General features: G+C 40.3%; 2 protein-coding genes across 2 annotated transcripts in view; both read left to right on the forward strand.

Moving 5' to 3' along the window:
- Window positions 1-1,453: 1,453 nt before the first annotated feature.
- On the forward strand, window positions 1,454-13,396 carry tbc1d15 (TBC1 domain family, member 15). The gene is made up of 17 exons (XM_014971032.2): window positions 1,454-1,558; window positions 2,160-2,261; window positions 3,581-3,655; window positions 3,752-3,899; window positions 4,842-5,049; window positions 6,537-6,639; window positions 7,458-7,652; window positions 7,730-7,858; window positions 8,539-8,642; window positions 8,868-8,962; window positions 9,856-9,972; window positions 10,412-10,512; window positions 10,594-10,693; window positions 10,791-10,888; window positions 11,334-11,450; window positions 11,552-11,638; window positions 12,629-13,396. Exons 1-17 carry the CDS (start codon window positions 1,541-1,543, stop codon window positions 12,794-12,796), a joined length of 1,965 nt encoding a protein of 654 aa, XP_014826518.2. The 5' UTR covers window positions 1,454-1,540; the 3' UTR covers window positions 12,797-13,396.
- A 2,255-nt stretch (window positions 13,397-15,651) lies between these two features.
- tph2 (tryptophan hydroxylase 2 (tryptophan 5-monooxygenase)) overlaps window positions 15,652-22,246 on the forward strand; it is a 17,690-nt gene continuing 11,095 nt past the window's right edge. Inside the window, exons 1-6 of the mRNA XM_088006174.1 lie at window positions 15,652-17,022; window positions 19,116-19,250; window positions 19,587-19,770; window positions 19,852-19,952; window positions 20,074-20,141; window positions 21,210-21,406. Coding sequence (XP_087862300.1) covers window positions 16,675-17,022; window positions 19,116-19,250; window positions 19,587-19,770; window positions 19,852-19,952; window positions 20,074-20,141; window positions 21,210-21,406 — 1,033 coding nt within the window. The 5' untranslated portion in view covers window positions 15,652-16,674. The remainder of the gene's footprint in view (window positions 17,023-19,115; window positions 19,251-19,586; window positions 19,771-19,851; window positions 19,953-20,073; window positions 20,142-21,209; window positions 21,407-22,246) is intronic.

The raw sequence follows: 22,246 nt of genomic DNA on the forward strand, positions 1-22,246 counted from the left end.
CTTAAGTAAATGCTTAACTGAGTAAAAGTATTATTGAAATTGCAGATACCTTTCTTAAAAACTGAGATTATTCATAATATATTTTGTAAATGTGAAATTCATTTAATATAAAAATCATCACGTCCACTTTTATTGGTTCTATTTAATCTTGCAATGAGTTTACTTGTGTGGCCCCCTGCAGATCAGATTAAGCTGTATGCGGCCCCTAAACCAAAATGAGTTTGACACCCCTGATCTGAAGACAAATCTCTGCTGAACAATGACAACATATGTCTAAAAATAGAAGGAAATAAATATAATACCTCTATAAAGTGAAGTTTATAGATTAACAGATAAATCTATTTTGGGTGTTCTATAAGGATTTTTTTTTCATTCATTTGCAATTTAAAATTAAAATGTCACATGTTGACATAAGCAAAAGTTTTTAAGTAGTTTGAAGAAAAAAATCTCATAGTCTACCCCTCCTCTCAAAAGTCAGTTTGCTATACCATAAGCAACTAAACATCCAGTCAATCATCCACATAGATACATCTTTAAACACAAAGCAGGCAATGTGTACAAATAAAGATGAAGATAAAGACAATGAAAATCCTATATGTTGGTTCATATTGTCTTCATAAGTGAAATGCTGTACTTAATGAAGTTTATCTGAAATTTTTTTCTGATCTTTGACTCCAAATCCCAGATGAATTGAAAGACTTCATGGATGCAGAGCAGGACCAGAAAGAGAGAAAAAGTTTAAACCATCTCTTCAGTAGAACAGAACCAACGTCTTTTTGGTTCAGGACCCAAAAAAAAAAACTGCTGTTGGAACAGTTTTAAGTAATTTATCCTACAGTGAGGGGGAATAGAAAGTGCACACTAGAGTGAAATCTGATAATTTACTTATGGCAAGCCACTGCTACATATAATACCTGAAAGATATTATTTTAATAACCAAACGTTTGAATCAAACTTAAGCAAATAGCAGAAAAAAAAAACGGTTTTTACTTTTATGTATTTGTAAATTGTGTCTATAGAATATTTTCTAACCTCAATCACCAACAAAATAATTAAATTAGTTTTATTTGTGTAATTCATAAAATTTTTATGCCGTTCTAGTGTTTTCTTTTTCTAAGGCTGCACCTGTTCTGACCACAACAGGAGGTTTAGATCATCTACTGAATTCATATTAAACAAACAAGCAAGCTATTTACAACTGAAATGACATTATTTTAAAGAAGATTATGTTTTAACGGTGGGCTTAATTGAAAATGGGGCCTCAAGTACATATTAGAGCCCCAAATAATCTTGGGTTGGCTCTGATTACAAAATATTTTATCTTTCATTTCATGCCTATTTCAATAAATGTATTGCATTTTGTTGTGCTTTTTTATTGTAATGTACTTCTATTTAAATTTCTGCTTTAACTTATTTCGTTTCATTAATTTTTTTATTTTACCGGAAGCTCTATGTTTTCGTCACAGGAAGCTGAGCTGTCAGTTTTGTTTTGGCAGCTGCTTGTCACGTGATGCGTTGTCGTCAGCGGTAGAGCAGCAACATGGCGGAGCTGCTAAAGGTAGGAAAACATTAAGGAAAACATGAGTTTCAACAGCTGTTCCGAGACCGGAGTTTGATCTAGAATCGGGCCGAGCTCCGTGGAGGTTCTCCGGTCTTCTCCTCCGCTCTCTGACAGCGGAGTTAGCTGCCGAGGTATCCGCAGCAGGGGGAGGCAGCACCGGGGAGGACGGTTAGGGAGACCGTAACAGTCTGTGCTACACTCCAAACCGGTTTTCCTCCAGTCTGGTCCGGTTCTCCGGGTGTCGGACACACGGAGGATTCGGTGGGACGACGGGATGTTCTTCAGACTGACGCCCAGAAAAACAACTGCTGTCCCGGCTTCAGGCCAAGTTCCCTCCCCCGGTTCTGCTAGCAAAGTTCCCAGAAATACAACAGATGGAGCAGTCAGTCTGTTACACCTGTTTAAAATGACATAAATGCGATTTTAAAGTCAGAAAAAACTCTGGCTTATGTCATAAATCAGTGTCTGCGCCGTTTTCCCCGTAGAAAACGGACCTGCGTGTTTTTTAAAATCTGATCTGAGTTCTGTGGCTCCTGATTGGATCTGAGTTTTCAGGTGACCGTCCTGTCTCTCAGTTGCTGAACTTTTCCTTCTGCAGGTGATATTTGATCACGAAGGGATTTTCCTCCATCCGACCCCAGATGAAGGAAGCCCGGATCAAGATTTGCTGGTTTCGGGATCCCTTCGTATCATAGAGAAGGTGAAACTAAAAAAAAATCCCCCTGGTCTTTTTCCACACAGAGGCATCTGTGTGGACGCTTTTGATTGGTTTTTGGTCACAACCTCTCTCTTCTTTTATTTTAGTTTGCTCAGAAAAAAAGATTAAATCTTTTAACATTTGCTGTAGGGATTCAAATTAGTTCTAATCGACTAACTATTAATGTCCGCTTAGGTGACTTTATTTTTGTAGTTCGGCCGCCGTCCAGCAGATGGCGCCGCAGGTTATCCTTAAGCGGAGCCAGTTGATTGAGGGATAAAGATGGTGAAGTCATCCATCGGGAAAGAGAAAGATCCAAATGGAGTCCACTGTGGGATGCAAAATGCACTTTCTGCGGTTCTGTTTTAAAATACAAACACCTGACAATCTTCTTATTCAAGTATCTTGAGCAACAAGCAGTCAGAAACTTATATTGAGAGGGGAAAAAACAAAGGGAGTACAGAATGACATGAAAGCCATGCAGCACAATAAATGCATAATAATGTTAAAAAACAAAATATGCACTAAACAGCTGGTAATACTGTAACTGGGTCTTAATCATTAACATTTGGATGTATGTCAAAAATCAAACTTTTGCAGCCATCTAAATCCAAAAACCAATATTTTTCCAAAAATATATGTTATTTCTAGCAAAATATAGACAGAACAATTACAAAAAAAATATCTTACAACTTAGATAAAAACAAAAATGTAACCTGATCTTACAAATTCAAAAATAGGACAAAAATATTATTTCAAAAACCGCCAGTCGTCCAGTCTCACCTAAGTATATTCCAACTGCAAAAAGAAAAACTAGATTGACAGAACTTATAATATACAAAAATTCAACAAAAATGGCCACAAGACAAACAGGTCATACTATCACAACATTCTTTGTCTCAATAATTTTCATAGAGTTTAAGAGAAGTGATATTTCTTTTTCATACTCAATAATTGTTATTTTTACAGGAATGGAAACCTGGGTCTCATTACATTCATCTGTTATAAATTAAACAAATGCTAGAGCTTTTAAAAGAGCCCTGCTTTATTATTTTTATTAGAACGGTGAAAATGTGCTATGTTTCTAATATAACTTTATTTTATTATAAGTGTTATAATTGTGCATTGATGAGTTGTGCTATGTTTATAACATGTTTAGCATTGTAAGTGTGCATTGTGTTTGTAAGTGTTTAGCTGTTTTTGTAACAGTTTTTTATGATGTGGACTCCAGGAATTGTAGCCATTATTATGGAAACGACTAATGAGGATCCAAATAATGATCCCTAGCCAGCTGATGAGTCTGCTGCTTCTTCTACCTGCAGGATGCAGAGATTCTGGTGGAATATCGCCCTCTGGAGGACAGCGTGGACCCATCCAACATGCTGTGCGCTGGACAGGTTCGTCTATTCTCGCTCTGTGACCTCAGTGACCTCAGTGACCTTTAGAGTGCCGTGACTTCAGGGGACGTTCAGGTGTGTCGTGTTTCTCCTCAGGACTCCAGCTCAGTGGTGGAGTGGGCCCAGTGTCCCGGAGAGAAGTCCCAGTCCCGGCAGCTGCTGGAGACGCAGCAGAGCTACGAGACCGAGTGGGACATGGTGAACGCTGTCTCCTTCAAGAAGAAGAACTACACCAACGGAGAGAGTGAGTCTGGAGACTTCTTGTCAGCTGACTGATGGAGGAAATGCGGCACAGTGCAGTTGGAATTAGAGCTGGGCATTTATCTTGAACATTTTCTGAGCAAAAAATTAGATTTATTGTCGTCTCGATAAATGTAAATTTATAACGTTAAATCAGAGGTGTCCAAAGTGCGGCTCAGGGATCATTTGTGGCCCTTGAGCTGATTTTATGTGGCCCCTGAGTGCAGCTCAAGAATAATTCAAATTTTCCTGTCCAGCAGATAAAAAGTTCTGATGGAAAATTTATCTGTAGTCAGGGTAAAATTATTACCAACATAATTTTCTTACAAATCAAAATGTTATATATGAGACAAAGTATTTTGTCTTTTTTGAACAAAGCTTTAATAATGACTAGAACCACGTTCACCCAGAGATTTTTACTGAGAAGATGACTTTGATGCACCTAAATCAGCTTTTATTTAATTTAGCATTGGCTAAACATTGGGGAAAAATCCACCCAAATCCTGTTATTATAGCCGAGAGTAAATTTGCTAACTCAAGCCAAAAAAAAAAAAATTAAAAACTTAATGCCTTTCTTTTAATGCATCAAGTGTCTTGGGGAAGCCAAGAATATTTTTCAAGAACAATATTTGTGTTTGTGGTGCTGTGATTGATGGGTCTTGCAGTTGCAGTCACACAGTTACCTAAAAAAATCAGTATTAAGCTGCCCACCTCTTTATCCAGTGATTAGAAAAGCTGCTGAGTCATGAAATCATCTCAGTTTTCCAATTACATTAAAAAAACAAAAATAAAAAAAACAATAAAACTTTGAAATATTTTCAAGCAAACAGGAGCTGAGTTTGTTTTCAGGCTTTCAAAGAGTTAAAGTGAAATCTGTGTGTGTGTGTGTATCTTTAAATAAATCATTCTGCGGTGTGTTTTCTAAGCCCTGCGTCTCGTCTGTCAGGCTCTTTGAATCACAGCCATGAGCGGAGCCGCTGGGCTTTTTCTGTGAACATCAGCGACCTCAAGTCCATCACAGTGAAGGAGGAAGGTTGGACCTTTCTCATCCTGCAGCTGAAGGACTCCTCCAGCTCCGTCCCGGCGCTGCACTTCCACCAGGGCGGCAGCAGAGAGTTCCTGGACAGCCTGCGGAGGTTCGCTCTGCTGACAGAGTAAGTAGCAGCAGGGTTCAGGTTCTTACAGCAACAGAACCATCCAGGGATTGAAGGGGAGTGAGGCTTGTTTTACAGATAGAGTGAAGATAATTTTACTTCAAACTCAGCTGTTTTACAGCAGCAGATTCAATGGGATGAGGTATTTAATTATTAGAAACTTTGAAAATTAATACAAACACAACTAATGGGTCTGTTTCAGATAAACCTGGTTTCTTTAGAGTTTCATTGAGGGGCAGTATTATGTGTTTTCCAGGCACATAGTGCCATTTTAATTATTAAAACGCATATAAAATGTGCTTTAATAATTTTATATTTTAATAAGTAGTATATCTGTTCACACAAATGAACTTCCTGTTGCCATGTTTAATTCCTAACAGGGAGTTGTTTTTAGTTTTTATAGAAGTGAAAGTATAACGAGCTTCTGCTTCTACCTACACTTTTTTTCCGTCTGCACTTTGTGTCTTTGCCATTGACGGAACTTTAAATTTAAATCTTATCTATTTATGTACTAGATTTGTCTTGTTTTTTATTTTTATTTTTTTGTTTAGGATTGTGTGTTTTTTGTTGTTGTTTTTTTTTTTTCATTTTTTGACTTGTGTGCAGAAAAGTTAAAAATAGCTAAAATAAATAAATAAAAAAGTAATATCATTGGCTGACAGGTTTCAGCTTAGTGCTACACTGCCCCCTATGGGTTTGGCATGTTTAAAACAATGCTTATTGGGGTATTTGTGTTTGTCTATATGGATGAAAACTTTTCTGAAACTGATCCCATGTGAAGGATTTTGTGTTTTTTGTTTTAACAGTGTGACAGAGATATTCCTTTTCATAAAAACCTGGTTACATGTTTACAAGAACTAGGAAAGGCTAGTCACTAACTTGCAGCAATACGTCATACTCAGCAAGCACATGGTGACACTGGAAAGGAATGACTCTGATAGAAACCTTCTGGCCTTCCTGGGTTGTTAAAAGATGATCTGGTCCATTCAGACTGTCTGACACACAGAGTGTCAAACACATCGAAACACTTGGCAAAATTTCCAGTATCGACATGGATCTCTATGCAGAACCTCTTTGCCTTCCTGTTTGCAGATTTTACTCTCTGATAATTGATCCGTCTGATTCTGATTCAGACCGGCTGAAGTTTGGAGGCTTTCTGCTGGTTTTCAGAAACAGATGGACTGTGTGCGCGTCTGGAGAATCGCGTCATTTATATGTTAATTTCTGCGATGATGAAACGTTCCGAGGCGGAGATGAAGTCAGATTACGGCAGGAGACTCTCTGCAGCTGATAACTCTTATTAAAGTTCTTATCTGCAGCTCAGTGAAAGGCAGGATCAGTGCCGGATGTTTGGATTCAGATCTGTGACGGAGTGACGCTCTGCCTACGCTCTTACACACACACACACACGCACACACACACACACACACACACACACACACACACACACACACACACGCCTGACGTAGGGTCTGTGTGTGTTTCAGGAGTCCTGAGGATGAAACTCGTCTGCTGGTCAGTACTCCAAACAAAGCTCTGTCCCAGTCCTTTGAGAACCTGCTGGACGACAACAACTTTGGCCTCATTCACGTAAGAAAACACGCGCACACACACACACACACACACACACACACAAATCCTCTTCACAGTCATCGTTCCTCGCTGTCATGTTTTTCAAGCGTTTTCACTTTTCCTACAGAGTGATTGATCGCTCTGATCAGGTTGTTATCGATGTCTTAGGATTAGTTTAGTTTGTTTTGTGTCAATAGGTAACTTCTCATTGGAACAGACATAGGTCACATGTGGGGAACCACAAGGTTCAATCCTGGAAACCCTCAATTTTTAATATCTATATTAATATCTACCGGTATATATGTTATATCAATGTTCCCATTAGCTCAGGTTAAAACAAGTAATAAGATGAGCTTCCACAGCGATGGATGCCGATATATCGGCCCGGATTTCCTTACTTTTGGGAGATTGGTAATCGGCTGATTCTTACATGTGAAGCCGATCTTATCTATAATATTATGACTTAATTCTTGCAATATTCTGACGTTATTCTTGTAATATCACAACTTTATGCCTGTAGTATTATGGCTTTATTCTCGTAACTTTATTTATTTTTATCTTAGCCTGGCCCCAATACTCCATCGAACAAAACAATCAAAACACTGATTCCCTTTAAACCCAGGCTAAAAACCCATTTGTTCAGAGTTGCTTTTGATTAATAATAACTGGTACATTGATCAACATATTTCACGCGTAGCTGCTTGATGATTTTGTCAGACTGTAATGTTTATTGCTTGTTTCATAACTGGTTGTGTTTTCATGATGCAAAGCTCTGAACTGCCTTGTTGCTGAAATGTTCTCTACATATAACCCTGACTTTACTTTTCCTCCTGCAGAAGTTTAAGCGCGACCCTTATGTGGCGACGCTGGGCGGCTTCTCCAAAGTCACCAACTACATCTACGATGCCCTGCGGGGGACAGAGGAACAGCAGCAGCGCCCCCCAGAGGAGGTGGCCGACCTGCTGGGGGAAGTCATCCCAGGTCTGGAGATCAACCAGCAGGAGGAGCCGGGCTTCGAGGTCATCACCAGGGTAAGGAGCCGACCTCCAGCTCATCAGCTGATGCCTCCTCCTCCAAAGTGATGACATCATCACCTCTGACCTGACAGATCGACCTGGGCACGAGACCGCAGGTGAGCCGGGCGGAGCCAGTGTCGGCAGACGACTGGAGTAAACACCAGGACCCCGAGGGGAGGATAGAGAACGAGGCCGCGCTCAGACAGAGGATCTTTAAGGGGGCAAGTCTCAGTTACATCCACAACAAGACGATTGATTTATTAAATTATTACGGTTTCACCCCAACTGGGGGCAGACTGATAACAGTTTTATCTGAAAATTAGGACTGCAACTAAGTTTCATCTTAGTGCTTTATTATCCTATTGATTAATTGCTTATTCTATTGAATAGTCTGTTATTCTACCAATTAATCTATTGATCTATTGATAAATCGAATTTTTAAAAATTGGCACATTCTGCAGATTCTTTATTTAACCACTTGTGTTTTTTATAGAACATTAGAAATACATTAAAATATGTAAAATAATTCCATTCATTTTTAACTTTCATAGCATTCTTTTAGTGAATGTTTGGTCATTTGTAGCAAAGAATGAATCTGCAGCTAAAAATATTTCTAACATCCACATGTGAAAAGTTCAAAACTTTCTGCTCGACACGTCTCCAGGAACATCTGAACTACGTTTCCCACAATGCATCCTGTTCAGGCAGAAACATGAGGCCACTGACTGCACCCTGTTAATAAAACCTGTGAATTAAATGTAAACAGATTCCAAAAGTGAAAGAGAGAGTCATGTGACCAGAGAGTGTGACCCTACTGACCATGTGACCTTACTGACCATGTGACCCTACTGACCATGTGACCTTACTGACCATGTGATGCTGTGTGTGTGTTGACCTGCAGGGTCTGTGTCACGCCGTGAGGAGGGAAGCCTGGAAGTTCCTGTTGGGGTATTATCCGTGGACGAGCACGTTGGAGGAGAGGAAGTCTCTGCAGAAGACCAAAACGTACAACGAACACAAGCAGACACAGCGTTAAGAGTTCTTTACTAAATTAAAGTTTAGTTGTCTTTGAGAGGAAAATCTTGCATTAATATTATGCCATGAATATATTAGTTGAAAACTGTCTCAAAAACAATATTATCGTTCATCGGAATATTTACTGGGACAATTTATCGTCCAATATAATTAGTTATGGTAATAAGCCTGAGGGTGGATGTTTGTGTTTCCCAGAGATGAATACTTCCGGATGAAGCTGCAGTGGAAATCCATCAGTGAGGAGCAGGAGAGGAGAAACTCCAGGCTGAGAGACTACAAGAGCCTGATCGGTGAGGAAGAGGAGGACTCTGCAGTCTTCATCACTTAAATCATCATAAATGTAATGCGTCACCTTAAGGCCGCATGTAGGAATCAATCTGCACCAAGACACCTGAGGGGGGCGCCAGAGAGCTCACTGCTCAATGTCCAAACTTTTTAACTGGTTTGAAAAAAAAAAGTATTTCTCGGTCAAGAAAATAAAAGAAAAAACTAAAATCAAATAAAGTTGTTTTGTTGTAGGAAAGAGATGTTATTCACCATAGATTAAAAAATTTAGAAATGATTTTACATGTTTACTATATTCAGAGAAAGAAAATGTAATCAAATTTATTCTTAGTTTGAAGAACAAGATTTGGTCACTTTATTTTAAGATGCTTGTTAAATTTAATTTACTAAATTAGATTAAAGCTGATTTGGGTGAATCAAAGTCGCCTTTTCAGTAAAGTTTCAGAATAAACATGGCTCTATTATAGAAGCTTTGTCATTATAAAATACTTTGTGTTGTACATAACACTTTCCACTGTAAGAAGATTATGCTGGTAATAATTTTACCCTGATTACAAATTTTTAAAAAGTGTCAGTCTGCATCAATTGCAGTTGGGAGCCACACAAAATCAGTTCAAGGGCCACAAATGGCCCCCGGGCCGCACTTTGAACACCGCTGCTCTAAATTATGACCAAATGTTTAGCTGAAGCTTTGATCCTGCTCTTTTCACCTTCATATAGTTATTTTGAATTGCAGACATTTATGTCGCCTTTCTTCTTGCTGATCCGTCCGGTTCCACTAAGTTTTTGTTTCTCCTCCTCTGATGGAGACGGGAGCAGAAATGCTGAGTGAAACCAGATGGAGGTCAGACGTTGAAGCTAGTGTTAGACCTCCATGTTGGTTTTCTTTCTGCTGCAGAGAAAGACGTGAACCGAACAGACCGAACGAACCGCTTCTACGAAGGTCTGAACAACCCGGGCCTGACTCTGCTGCACGACATCCTGATGACCTACTGCATGTACGACTTCGACCTGGGTGAGAGCTTCATGCCGCTCACTGGTTCTCCTGTGTTCTCGTACCTTCATTAAAAGTTGGCAGGAAGATGATTGAGGCTCATTGGGGGTTAAAAAATGTGATAATTATCCTTAAAGGGGCAGTATCATGTAAAATCAACTCTTTTGAGCTTTACATCATGTTATAACGTTATTCCTGCATCATGAACATCCTGGAGTGTTGCTTTGATTCTTCCATGCATGTTTGAGAAATCCTTTAATCTCCATGGCAACCATTCAGCTGTGCAGAACGCCTCGGTGGACCTAGCCCCGCCTTCGAGGTGGCCTTGTTTGTTATAGAATTGCACTTTGGATGTTAGGTGAAGCATACAGCAAACTGTTCTGACTGCTCTGTGTCTTCAGAACCGACCGGGTTCTGTTTCTCCCTCCGGGTTTTTGACTGACCCTCCGTGTTTCTCCAGGTTACGTTCAGGGGATGAGCGACCTGCTGTCGCCGATCCTGTTCGTCATGGAGAACGAGGTCGATGCATTCTGGTGTTTCGTCTCCTTCATGGACCAGATGGTGAGAAACCAACCAGAACCAGAACCATCCACGTTTGATGGTCCATTAAAATTTGACATGTTGGGTTTGTTTTTGCTGCAGCACCAGAACTTTGAGGAGCAGATGCAGGGCATGAAGACGCAGCTGATCCAGCTCAGCACGCTGCTCAGGCTGCTGGACCTGGCGTTCTGGAACTACCTCGGTACGGAGCGGCCGGTCTGTTCGGGTCAGGTCGGGTCGCGCTCTGGTCACGGTCCCGTGTTGGACCCGTGTCTCTGACGTGTCTCTGTGTGTTTCAGAGTCCCAGGAGTCCGGGTATCTGTACTTCTGCTTCCGCTGGCTGCTGATCCGCTTCAAGAGGGAGCTGATCTTCAGCGATGTCCTGCGGCTCTGGGAGGTCAGTCTGGAGGTTGGATCCGATGAGGGTTCTTCTAGCCGGTTTACTGCAGACTTCAGAACCAATAACATCATTTATGCTGCGTTCACACAGCAGCCAAATGAGACCCAAATCCAACTTTTTCACTGCAGTCTGATTGGACCAATTTAAATCTTTTCAGCCCCCCAAAAATACGATCTGTGTCTCTATGGAAGTGACTTCTGTAGCTTTTTTTGTAAAGTAAAAAATATTTAACTTTTCAAACTGATATGCCTGAGATTTTTTTTCCTATTTGGGATGGCCTTAACACACCGTCGTACAATCTGTAAATTTAGCAGCAATACAGTTGAATATCATGTGAAATTGTAGTGTACTTCTTTTGGCTTTGTATTTGTGAGGTAAGACCCAGTTCTGCTTCCTGTATGTGGTTCTGGTTCCTGATGACGTCGTGTCTGTTCATCCTCAGGTCATGTGGACCGAGCTGCCCTGCCAGAACTTCCACCTGCTGGTCTGCTGTGCCATCCTGGACTCTGAGAAGCAGAAGATCATGGAGGAGAACTACGGCTTCAACGAGATCCTGAAGGTAACGCAGAGCGGATTAGCTTCAGCCGATTAGCTCGATCAGGTTCTTGTGATGAACGATCAGATCAATGGCGCCTATCGATCGGGTTTCTTCTGTTGCAGCACATCAACGAGCTCTCCATGAAGCTCAACATCGAGGAGATCCTGCAGAAAGCCGAGGGCATCTACCTTCAGATCCGCAGCTGCAAGGTGGGTGTTCGGTTTTCACCGCCTCGGTGTGAACCTGGTCACCATGGTAACGTGACTCCCACTCAGCTCCACTTGTTTACTGAGGCTGTTTCTACTAACTATCAGTTCTGTACTGAGATGAGGGATACAAGTTACTGATAAATGATTAATCTAGACTTCATTGAGCTCATCTATCTATTAATTAATTGATAAACAATTTCCTTAAAAACTTGAGTTTTCTCTAGTATGAACATAGTTTTTCATAATATGCTTGATTTTAAAAAATAAAACAATGTGGAGCTGAAGCAGCTTGTCGAGGGTTTATATTTCAAAACAGAATCGCATTAAGTGAATTGTTCATCACCCACCAGACTCTGAACCGTTTGCCTTTCCGGGATAGCGCTGCCATCTTTGGCACTGGCTTCGCTCAGCGGCGCCCTCTTGTGGAACGTGGATAAACTGCAACACTGAATGAAAGTCTATGGGGACGTTATTAGTTAATCGATTGGAACTAATTTTAAAATAATTGACCATAATATCAACAATTAACTAAGAGATTCCCAAACCTTTTGATGCCAGGGAAAACGTTTTATGTTGTGACTTAATTAATCTCTTTCATTTCTTTTCACACTAGTTTAGCTTGAGGAGCAACGCAGCTGGATAAATTTAACTGGCAGCTGGTCAGAAAGATTAGCGTGGCACCTAACATTTCAATAACTTATTTTAACAAATGTCTTATAATGATGTTTGAAAAACATATTACAGATTTTTTGTATTAAAAAAACTTAAAATTTATGATTTGAAAATGTATTAGATTCATGTTTTTTATTCTATTTTTCTAATCTTCCTTCTAACTTTTTGAGGCTGTACTTTGAAAAAGACTGGATTTATTCTTAGCATCCCTAACTGAGACGGGTGTTGGAGACTCAGATGGTCCAGTTTAAATCTCCTGGTGTGGATTTAACCAGAACCAGGACCCGGTTCTGATTCTGATCCGCTCCTCCTCTGCAGGACCTGCCTCACTCCATCAGCTCCATCCTGGGCTTCGACACGCAGCACCGGGTCTCCAGCCAGGCGGACTCCGGGTCTCGGCCCGTCCAGCAGCAGGACGCCTGTTCTAACGGACACTGCAGAGACAACAGACCCCAGAACAGCTGCAGAGGGGTTTTCACGTCGTAGTTAACGCACAAACTGACTGTAGGTCAGCAGGGGGCGCCGTGTGGCCCCCAGGAGCAACGGAAGGGTGTACAAAGGATCGCAGATTATTCAGAATCTTATTTTTCTAACTTCTTGTATCGTCTCTTTGCTCCTGATATTTTTAAAATCCTGACCTGCAGGACAGACAGGAGCAGGTGGGGACTCCCCTGGACTCTCACACGTGTGCCACATGCGTGTGCATCCATTTCCTGAGTCAGAGCTCGCCTGCAGATCAGACGCTGCCTCAGAATCTGTCCTTCTTGCCGACAGCAGCTAATCAGTATTTTATTATCGACGCATCAGCTGATTATTGATTTGTTTGTTTTTTATTTGTAAGGTGTAAATGCACAAAGTGACGTCCTTAAACTGCTCAGTCTGTCCCAAACTGAGGCGCATTATTTTCTTTCATTAAAAAGCTGCCAATGAAGGTTTTGGTCTCTGCGTATGAACGTCTTCGTCCTCATCTTCCTCAGATCGCTCCGTTCCAAATGTTTCTGCAGCTGCTGGAGGAGGACATTAAGGGTTTCAATTAGGTTCATCATCTGCTTAATGATCAATAAAGTCATCATGATTTACATAAAATGACTCTTCACACTCACCTAAGCCTCCCTTATTAAAGCTACTAAAGAGTATTGAAGTTGATATTTGTTCAAGACATTTCTCTTTTTTCTGTTTCCGTTATAATTTCTGCTTCCAAAGTCTGTTGAAAAGTCTGTTTAGTGTGAAAAAACTCACACTAAAAACACCAAAAAAGGCATCACACTCTGTAATATTGGGCTTTATCTTTTGGTAAAAGTACAATGCATGATATTTTTTAAAAACTTACCTTCAAACCCCTTAAAACTTTTTACATTTGAACATTAATAACTACATTAAACTCATTAGTTCTGGAGATAAAAATTCAACCTTAAACATGTTACACTGAAACATAAATCAATAAGGAATTTCCATTTTAAATCGCAGTATGATAAAAATCCAAATTAAAGTCATATCACATAATGATGAAATTACACCTTTAACTTTTTACATATGGATGTAAAAATTAACACCTTAAACTCACTGCATCAGATTTTTTAAGTCATTGAACTTGTTACATCTCAATACATGAAACTAAAACCATAAAATATCTGAAGTTAAAATTTCCTTTCCCATGGTAATACTGCTGTTATGGTGGAATTCAACTATATTTTCTCATTATTTTTTTTATTTGATTAATTGTCAGAATAACCATTTACAACAGCCCTAAAACTATTTGATTATATATATATATATATATATATATATATATATACACACACACACATACGTGTGTGTGTATATACATACATGTATATATATATTGTTTTTTTAAACCATTTCTGTATTTTTTTTCTAAAACTATCAGTTTGTTCTTAGTAACATTTTGAAAACTTAAAAAAAATTCTTCAGTTTTACTCCCCTGGACTCTCAGTTTTAATAAAATATGTATTTCAATTGCCAGTACAATAAGCTCAGTTGATTATTAAAATAGTTTAAAAAGTTTGTACCAAATAAAACCCAGCAGATTGTATGGAGTCGTTACTTACAGCATTCACTCCATCTGACCAGCAGGGGGCGACAACAAATTGCTCGTGTTGAGTTGTTGACTTTACAGCAGTTCCTCATACAGAACATGCATATAGCGACAGTGGAGAGGAAGAACTCCCCTCTACCAGGAACAAACCTCCAGTAGAACCAGAACCGGGCTCAGTACCAGCAGCCATCTGCCACGAGCGACTGGAGGTGAGAGAAGACGGAGCAGAGACACAACAAGTCAACTGATCCAGAAAACTTTCCATGTCAGCCAATGCACGTCCTCCACGAAGAAACCACAGCCAATCAGGACACCAGACCAAGTGTAGAGAAGGGAACTGATTCTGGCTTTGTTTTTTTCCCCTCTGCCACCTTATCGTGGTTTGAGTGTCCCAGTGATCCTAGGAGCCATCAGAGGCTTCATGCCTCTACTTGGGTCGGGTTTGCCAGGCAAACGGGTCCAAGGTGAGGGATCGGACCAAGAGCAGCCCAAAGATCGTTTAGAAGTATAAACGGTGTTCCTGTTTAGAGACGGTGACATAAACAGGGTTCCCGCTTACATCCAGAGCTATAGACAGAAGTCAGTGATGTCAACTCACTTAAAGCTGCTATTTTGTTTGACATGCATGTTTTACAGCTCATATTTTCTTTTTACTTTTAATTGATATTAACTCTACAGCGCAGTGCTTTAAACTTTTACAAATCAAATGAAGTCTTAAATATTGTTTTTAAACTGAAGAAGACATATCAAGTATTAAGATACTTTCAATTAAAGACATAGAAGTGTCATCCAATAATTCTCAGCATCCTGATCACTTTCACAGTTGATTAACCACAGTGAAAAGTTAATCGTAATTAAGTCTATTAATAACAGTGTTTGCATCTCTACTTATGGCCTGTTTTTTTCCTGGTTGACTCTACAATGTCACATTTGTCGATGCCTCCTTTAAATGTCAGCTGAGCGGCTTTCATGGCGCTGACGGACGTCTCTTCCTCCTCCTGGTCTGATAGGAGCCATTTGAAGGTGGAGAGTCGGCCGGCGGTATCACCTGCCATCTGTTCATAAAGCTACTCAGAACCAGAACAAAGCTGCTCGACTTTCATTTCCTGTTCTGCAGGAAATTGGGAAAGAGGCGGCCGATAGCTGCTGCTGCTTATCAGCTGCTTCCTCTCGGCTTCATGAAGAGACGGAGCGTCAGTCAGAGCTTCACCTGCTGCTCCTCATCCTCACTGTAACGGAGGTCTGACTTGACATTTAAACAACAGAAAAGCCTTCAGTTCTGAGAAAATAGAGTTTATTAAAGTAGACAAACAGGGTTAAAAATGCAGCCTGGAAATATAAACAAGTCAGTAGCTGCATTTCCATCGACTGTAAAATTGCGGAAATTGGAATTACGAAAATAAATTAGCTTATAGCAAATACACCGATTTCGAAGAGTAATTTGAGTTTTTCGATAAAAGGTTTCTGTGCTACGATAAGGTGTTTTTAACAGCTGTATCAGAATTGGTGTATTTGGCAAAAATGCAACGTGAACAATAACCGGATGTTACTACTGGCGGAAAAGACAAAGACAACGGCAGGAAGTAGGTGAATGATGGTGAGATGTTTTCACAAATGTATTCATGTGTGATTTTAACTGGATTTCTTATTTAATGGAAACAGCCATTGCCAAATGTCTTTTTGACATTAGTATAAATATGCATTACAACCATTACTCTGTTATAATTGGGTACTCTACCAACCTCTCTGTAATACTAAGTACTGTAGTACTCACTGCCAAAATTAGCTTAGCTTTCATCCACAAGCTAAGATGGACATAGCCTACGTGTTTATCTGCCTGCCACCAGAACCTTGTTATTCATGTGAAGAGTTCTTTTACAAATCCCTTTAAACATTGATTTTATGCGTCCATAGATTTCAGGCCTTGAAACTCCTCCATGATGTATGCACTCTAGTGAACTACATCGACATGGATTGAGATCAGAGGCAGCTTGGCCACTTCGTCTGACGTGTTTTCCTTCTCCATCTCTTTCAGGTCAATCCTGACAGCAGCCATTTTGTTCATGTATTTTTTTTCACACATTGGTGTCCACACTTTTTTCATTTTGTTGGTCTTGAATCCATGGGTCTTGCCTTCTAAGATGATGCAGATCACTTCCGGTTCAGACTTGTGGGAACTATGCATTGTTTGTATTCCTAATCCAGACATTGTGAAGCCCCACCCTTCCAGGTATTTCGCACCCTCACATTCTAATTTATTTCCTCCCATGAGATCTTCTCTCCCTTCTGCAGTAGTTTGGGTCCATCCATGATGTGGACACGCCCCCTCCATCAGTGGGCGGAGCTTCTCTCTCTCTCTTACCCCCCTCCTATGGGAGTATTTAGGTGGAGGCGAGGCGGTTCTGGTCCTCAGCATCAGCAGCGGCTGCATCATCCGGACGGCAGGCTGGAGCCCTGGTACTCGTACACCCACTGGTTCCCCATGGCTTCGGCCCATGTGATGAAGGACGGCGGGCCGGAGCCGATACCGCGCATGCAGCCCGCCATGATGATGTTCTCCAGCAAGTACTGGTCCAGGAGGGGGATGTCTCTGGACTCGGCCATGTTCGACCAGCACAACCACCAGCATCAGCAGAGGCACACCGGGGGACAGATGGTGAGAGCCTGGACTCCTCCTCCTCCTCCTCTTCATCCCTCTCTCCTCTCTGGATCTATTTTCAGGTGGTACAGCTCAGTTTTGTCAGTGCAGAACTTCAATCGGGATTCTTCACCTGGGAAGAGGAAAATCCTCCTGTTTGTCTCTATTAGCTGCTTCAAACTTATTGTTACTGGTTGAAAACTGCTTAATGAACAGAAAAGTCAGGGAATATTTACTTTATATATTTTATTTGCATTTTTTTCTACAAATTTTCTTTTATAAAAAGTAATTTAGGTAAATTTTGGTGAACAGACAGTTTGGAGACGAAACTCTGAACTTAGTTGCAGGGGCAATAATGTGGTTATAACAGATTAAATGAGATGGATCAGATTTTATTAGTTTTTTCATAGTTATGAATGAAATGAAGAGAATCATTTTTAAAAATCCTCACTGTAGTGAGTGAAATATCCAGAAATGTTCCATTCAGTTAAAGTTCAGCTCTCCATTGTTGGAATGTTAACAAATATGGAGGATGTATCCTGCCAAAATTTTGAAATAAATGTATATAAAAAGAAAAGACAACACAACGGAAAAAAATCCGAAAACTGTAAATAATTGAGAAATGAAGAAAACAGAAATGGAGAAAATATTAAAAAAGAAAGGAATGCATGGTGGGGAAAAAACTGAAAGCATATATGATTAATAAAATTATGGCAATAAAAATATTAAGTATAGAAGATGAAAAATTAGAGGAAAAAATTAAATAAAAAAGAAACTAATAAGACTGGAAATAAAACTGAAAATTGTATGGTAGTGATGATGTTTCAATAATACTACTTAAAAGAATAATTTATGTCACACTGATCAAATAAATTGGGAACATTTTCATTTTTTTATTTTTGGATGCAATATTTGGCAGTTTAATTACTTTTTCAAGCCATTTATTTCAATATTTATTCCCAATTTTGGCAGGATCAGTCCTCCATACACATTATATTATTCCTGAAAATCATTAATCTGCCTCTTAGATTCAATTTATTCAATTTATCTGGGATTCAGATAAATTTAAATTTAACTTCTTTAAAATCAAGATGAAAAGCAGACATAATTTTCTATCATACGATGAGAAGTGTTCATCAGGCGTTTATCAGGTCTGCAGAATTTGAAATTTGTGTCTCTGTAATCCCCTCTGCTCTGACTGTAAGGCTCAGATTCTGGACTCATGTTCTCCTTCTGACTAGAAGTTCTTAAAATACTCCTTCCAGCTGGTTCTGCCCATTCAGAACCTGCAGCCTGGTTGATTATTGGTCATCGTTCCTTACCTGAATGTGTCAGGAACAGAAAGGTGGATCTCGTGTGCTGCACCTGATGGTTTGCACGTCGTCCTCTGTGTCTGTCAGCATCTCCATGTTTAATTCAGGAAAACAGCTGCAGCTCGTCTGTTTGAACAGTCGACGACGTCAGATAAGAGCAGCAGGTTCCGGTTATTTCACTCCGGGTCGTAACTTCCAGGGTCCATCGGTTTGTCTTTGTAGGGAAAAACCAGCAGAAGCCAATCAGGTTCTGAGCTTTTTGAGATGTTCTGCTGTTTCATTTCAACCTGATTGAGCTTATCGATTAACTAATAAGCGCCCATTTTCTTTTCTCTTGGATGAAGAGGGTCGACCGTCTCTAAATAAAATAAAGGAACTAATTTTTTCATAATATGCTGGATTATATTATGAAACTTGTGGTACTATTGCACAACAGAATCATATAAAGTGCATTTTCCATCGAACACCGGACTTTGTTCGGACCGTTTCTCTTTCCACTCTGGCATGGTCACTTCGCCATCTTGTTTCTTCTTCTTTTTGGTTTTAATGGCGGGTTTCTGTTTCTGTATCAATGGTTCCGCTTCAAGATGACCAGCGGCGCCCTCTGTTGGATGGCAGCCAAACTACAACACTTAAACAAGAAGGTTTAAGCGGACGTTCTTAATGGATTTGAACTCATTTTAATTAATAAACCATTAATTGACATTGTAGTTCAAAAATGTAACAAATAATGTAATAGAGTAAATGTCCTCTGATCTAATTTGTTGTTTTTGTTTTGTTCTTCATCACCATCATCAGTCCAGACGGACATCTTTCTGTCCAATCAACGAGAAGCCCGATGGCGAAAACGCAGAGGATTCTGGGAAAACAGCAGTGGTGTTTTCTCTGAAAAACGAGGTCGGCTGTCTGGTCAAAGCGCTCAGACTCTTCCAGGTCAGAACCAGAACCATATTCAGGACCAGAACTACACTCAGACTCAGATCTAGGAAACTAGACCAAAATATTTGTAAAATATTGTGTCTTTGCGGTGCATAACATGAAAAAATGTCTCCCCATAAGTGAAGTAATCTGCTAACAGAGCTAGTACATTTTAATCAATATTCAGGAATTATTGACTTAAAAGCTCTTATATTTTGCTGAACAGTTACCTGTGAGTTGGTTTTTGTCTTATTTCAAGTACTAAGATATTTGCACTAGAAACTGGACAAAAAATAATGTTAATCCAGATCTTGGCAGTATTTGTATCCAACCTCCATCCTCTTCTTCAAGGAGAGACGGGTCAACCTGAACCACATCGAGTCCCGGATGTCGAAGCGGGTTCCTAATGAGGTGGAGATCTTTGCCGACTGCAAATGCAGCAAGAAAGAGTTCAACGAGCTTCTGCAGCACCTCAAAGATCACGTCAACATCATCTCCTTCAACACGCCTGCACATGTTTGGTCAGCTGAGGCGGGTACGGATACAACACAGATACAAGACATTCATGGGTTGGAAAATGTTTCAAAGTGTTAAGTTAATTTTGGTGTTTTCCCAGATGAAGAGAATGTTCCCTGGTTTCCCATGAAAATCTCAGAGTTGGATCAGTGTTCACACAGAGTGTTGATGTACGGGTCGGAGTTGGATGCAGACCACCCTGTGAGTTTATAAGTGTGTGACGCTCGTGTATCTAAATTCATTCATGGCTTTCTGATGAGTCAGGTGATCATACAGAAAGCCAAACTGAGGAAGTTCTTGTCTCTGTTCCTCCTTCTGTTAGGGCTTTAAGGATAATGTTTATCGTCAGCGCAGGAAGTACTTTGTGGAGGTGGCCATGAACTACAAATTGTAAGTCACTGGATTTCCTCAGTCCTGATTTCTTTATATGTCCTTCCATTGATCCAGGTGGACTTTATCAGTAATATTCACATATTTTTCTGAAAATCTGGCACATTTTCTCTGTTTATGAAATAAAAATAAAGCCTTATGTATTTGTATCAATGCACGTAAAAGACCAGGGTTGGATAGAACCTTAGCTCCCACCTTAGGGATGCAAACAATTAATCGTCCTACGATTGACAATTAACAGTTTATTAAAATTTGTTAAAACTGATTGACTAAAAACACATGCACACCTTCAATGATGGCATATTAGGGCAATTGATAGAAAAAAAGGAAGGAGTATATTGAGGCCAAAAAACTCAAATTTTGAGATTACTCTCAGAAACTTTGTAGAAAAATCTTAGGAGTTTCTCAATTTCAAAAGTTAAATTTGTAACTTTTTTTGTTGGTTTGTTTTTTTTCTTACCAAATTTTAGAATTTTCGACCTCAGAAATGTCCATGCTTTTTCCTAGAAAATATCTGAGATCAATCTCAAAATCAGTTTTTTGGCAGGAATTTGTTTCTCATTTTTTCCATCCGTAATGGTCCTAATACTCTGTCTTATACCTCCAATTTTCGTGCAAATCGCCAAAGAACAAGAGTAGGAAAAACGAATAACGTCCGTTTAGACATTTTTTAGTGTTGTAGTTTGGCCGCCATACAGCAGAGGGCGCCCCTGGTCATCTTTAAGCGGAGCCGTTGGCGAAATAGCGGCGACAAACCAGAACGGAAAAGAGAAACAGTTCAGAGTTCGGTGTGGGGTGCAAAATACATTTTATGCGGTTCTGTTTTGAAATACAAACATTAAACAAGTTCCATTAGTTTCACAATGGTTTTAATGTTTGTTTGTTTTAATCCAGCATGCTATGAACATTTTAGCCCTTATGTTATGGAAAAACGATCGATCCTCTTCATACAAGAGAAAACTGAGGTTTTAAAGAAAGTGGCGGCTTATCAATTAACCGTTAGACGACCAATAAGATCAATTTGCATCCCTATCCCACATGTTTTTACCCTGAACTGTCCTTCGGCAGTGGGCAGCCCATCCCTCGGATCGAGTACACCTCCGAGGAAGTGAAGACATGGGGCGTCGTGTTCCGGGAGCTGACCAAGCTGTACCCGACCCACGCATGCAGAGAGTACCTGAAGAACCTGCCGCTGCTCACCAAACACTGTGGCTACCGGGAGGATAACATCCCCCAGCTGGAGGACGTCTCCCGTTTTCTCAGAGGTGGGCCGCCTACGTGAACAGTAGCTGTAGGAGCCATATGATTGGAATAAGCAATTATTGAAGTGACGAGAGCACACGGCTTTGACACTTGGGTGGTGGGTGTGTCGAGGTGGACGTGGCTGCTTGAATGGGAGCCACGCTGGCGCGCTGGCTTGTATGAGGAAGCGGGTGCGCCGGGGTGGTCAAAATTTCTGTTCACCGTGCTGTAATGCCGTTTATTGTTGGGACCATTGTTTGGTTTAGCCTGGTTAGTATGTACCAGTCTGTGTAAGCTCTGAAGTATGACGATCAAAGTGGAATAAATTGATGATTGCAGCTACAAAGAAGCGGCCTGGAGTGTATCGAAGCGTCGGACAGTTTTGAAATTCCCCAAGTTAATCCAGTTCGGCCCTCTTACATCATTAGTTTTGGCGCACAGCTAGTAGCTATTATTATTAGGGATGCTCCGATCAGGTTATTTGCTTCCGAATCCGATCACCCATGAGGGCCGATCACTGACGATCATCTGGATTGGCTGTTAATTTTTATTTTTTATTTTCTTGCTTTAGGTATAAATGTTACTATGTGAAACGGAAAAATGATCTGGCAATAAATTCACCTAATTTAGACATAAAACATACAAAATACTTGCAGGGAAAATACAGCACCTACGGAACCAGAATCTTACACCGCCAGCTCGGTGACTTAAATTATTCATCGGGTTATTTCTTTAGCTTTCTGACCGTGATGCTAATCCGGGTGATCGTTGGTAGTTGTGTGCTGCTTTACCTGCTATTTGGCCGCTCCGGATGTCTTTTTTTCCTGGATGTAGCCAAACTCCGCCACGTAGTTGGTATTTTT

The sequence above is a fragment of the Poecilia mexicana genome, unplaced genomic scaffold (genome assembly GCF_051168715.1).
Source record: "Poecilia mexicana isolate PSO_F unplaced genomic scaffold, ASM5116871v1 scaffold_6, whole genome shotgun sequence".
NCBI classification, from domain to species: Eukaryota; Metazoa; Chordata; class Actinopteri; order Cyprinodontiformes; family Poeciliidae; genus Poecilia; species Poecilia mexicana.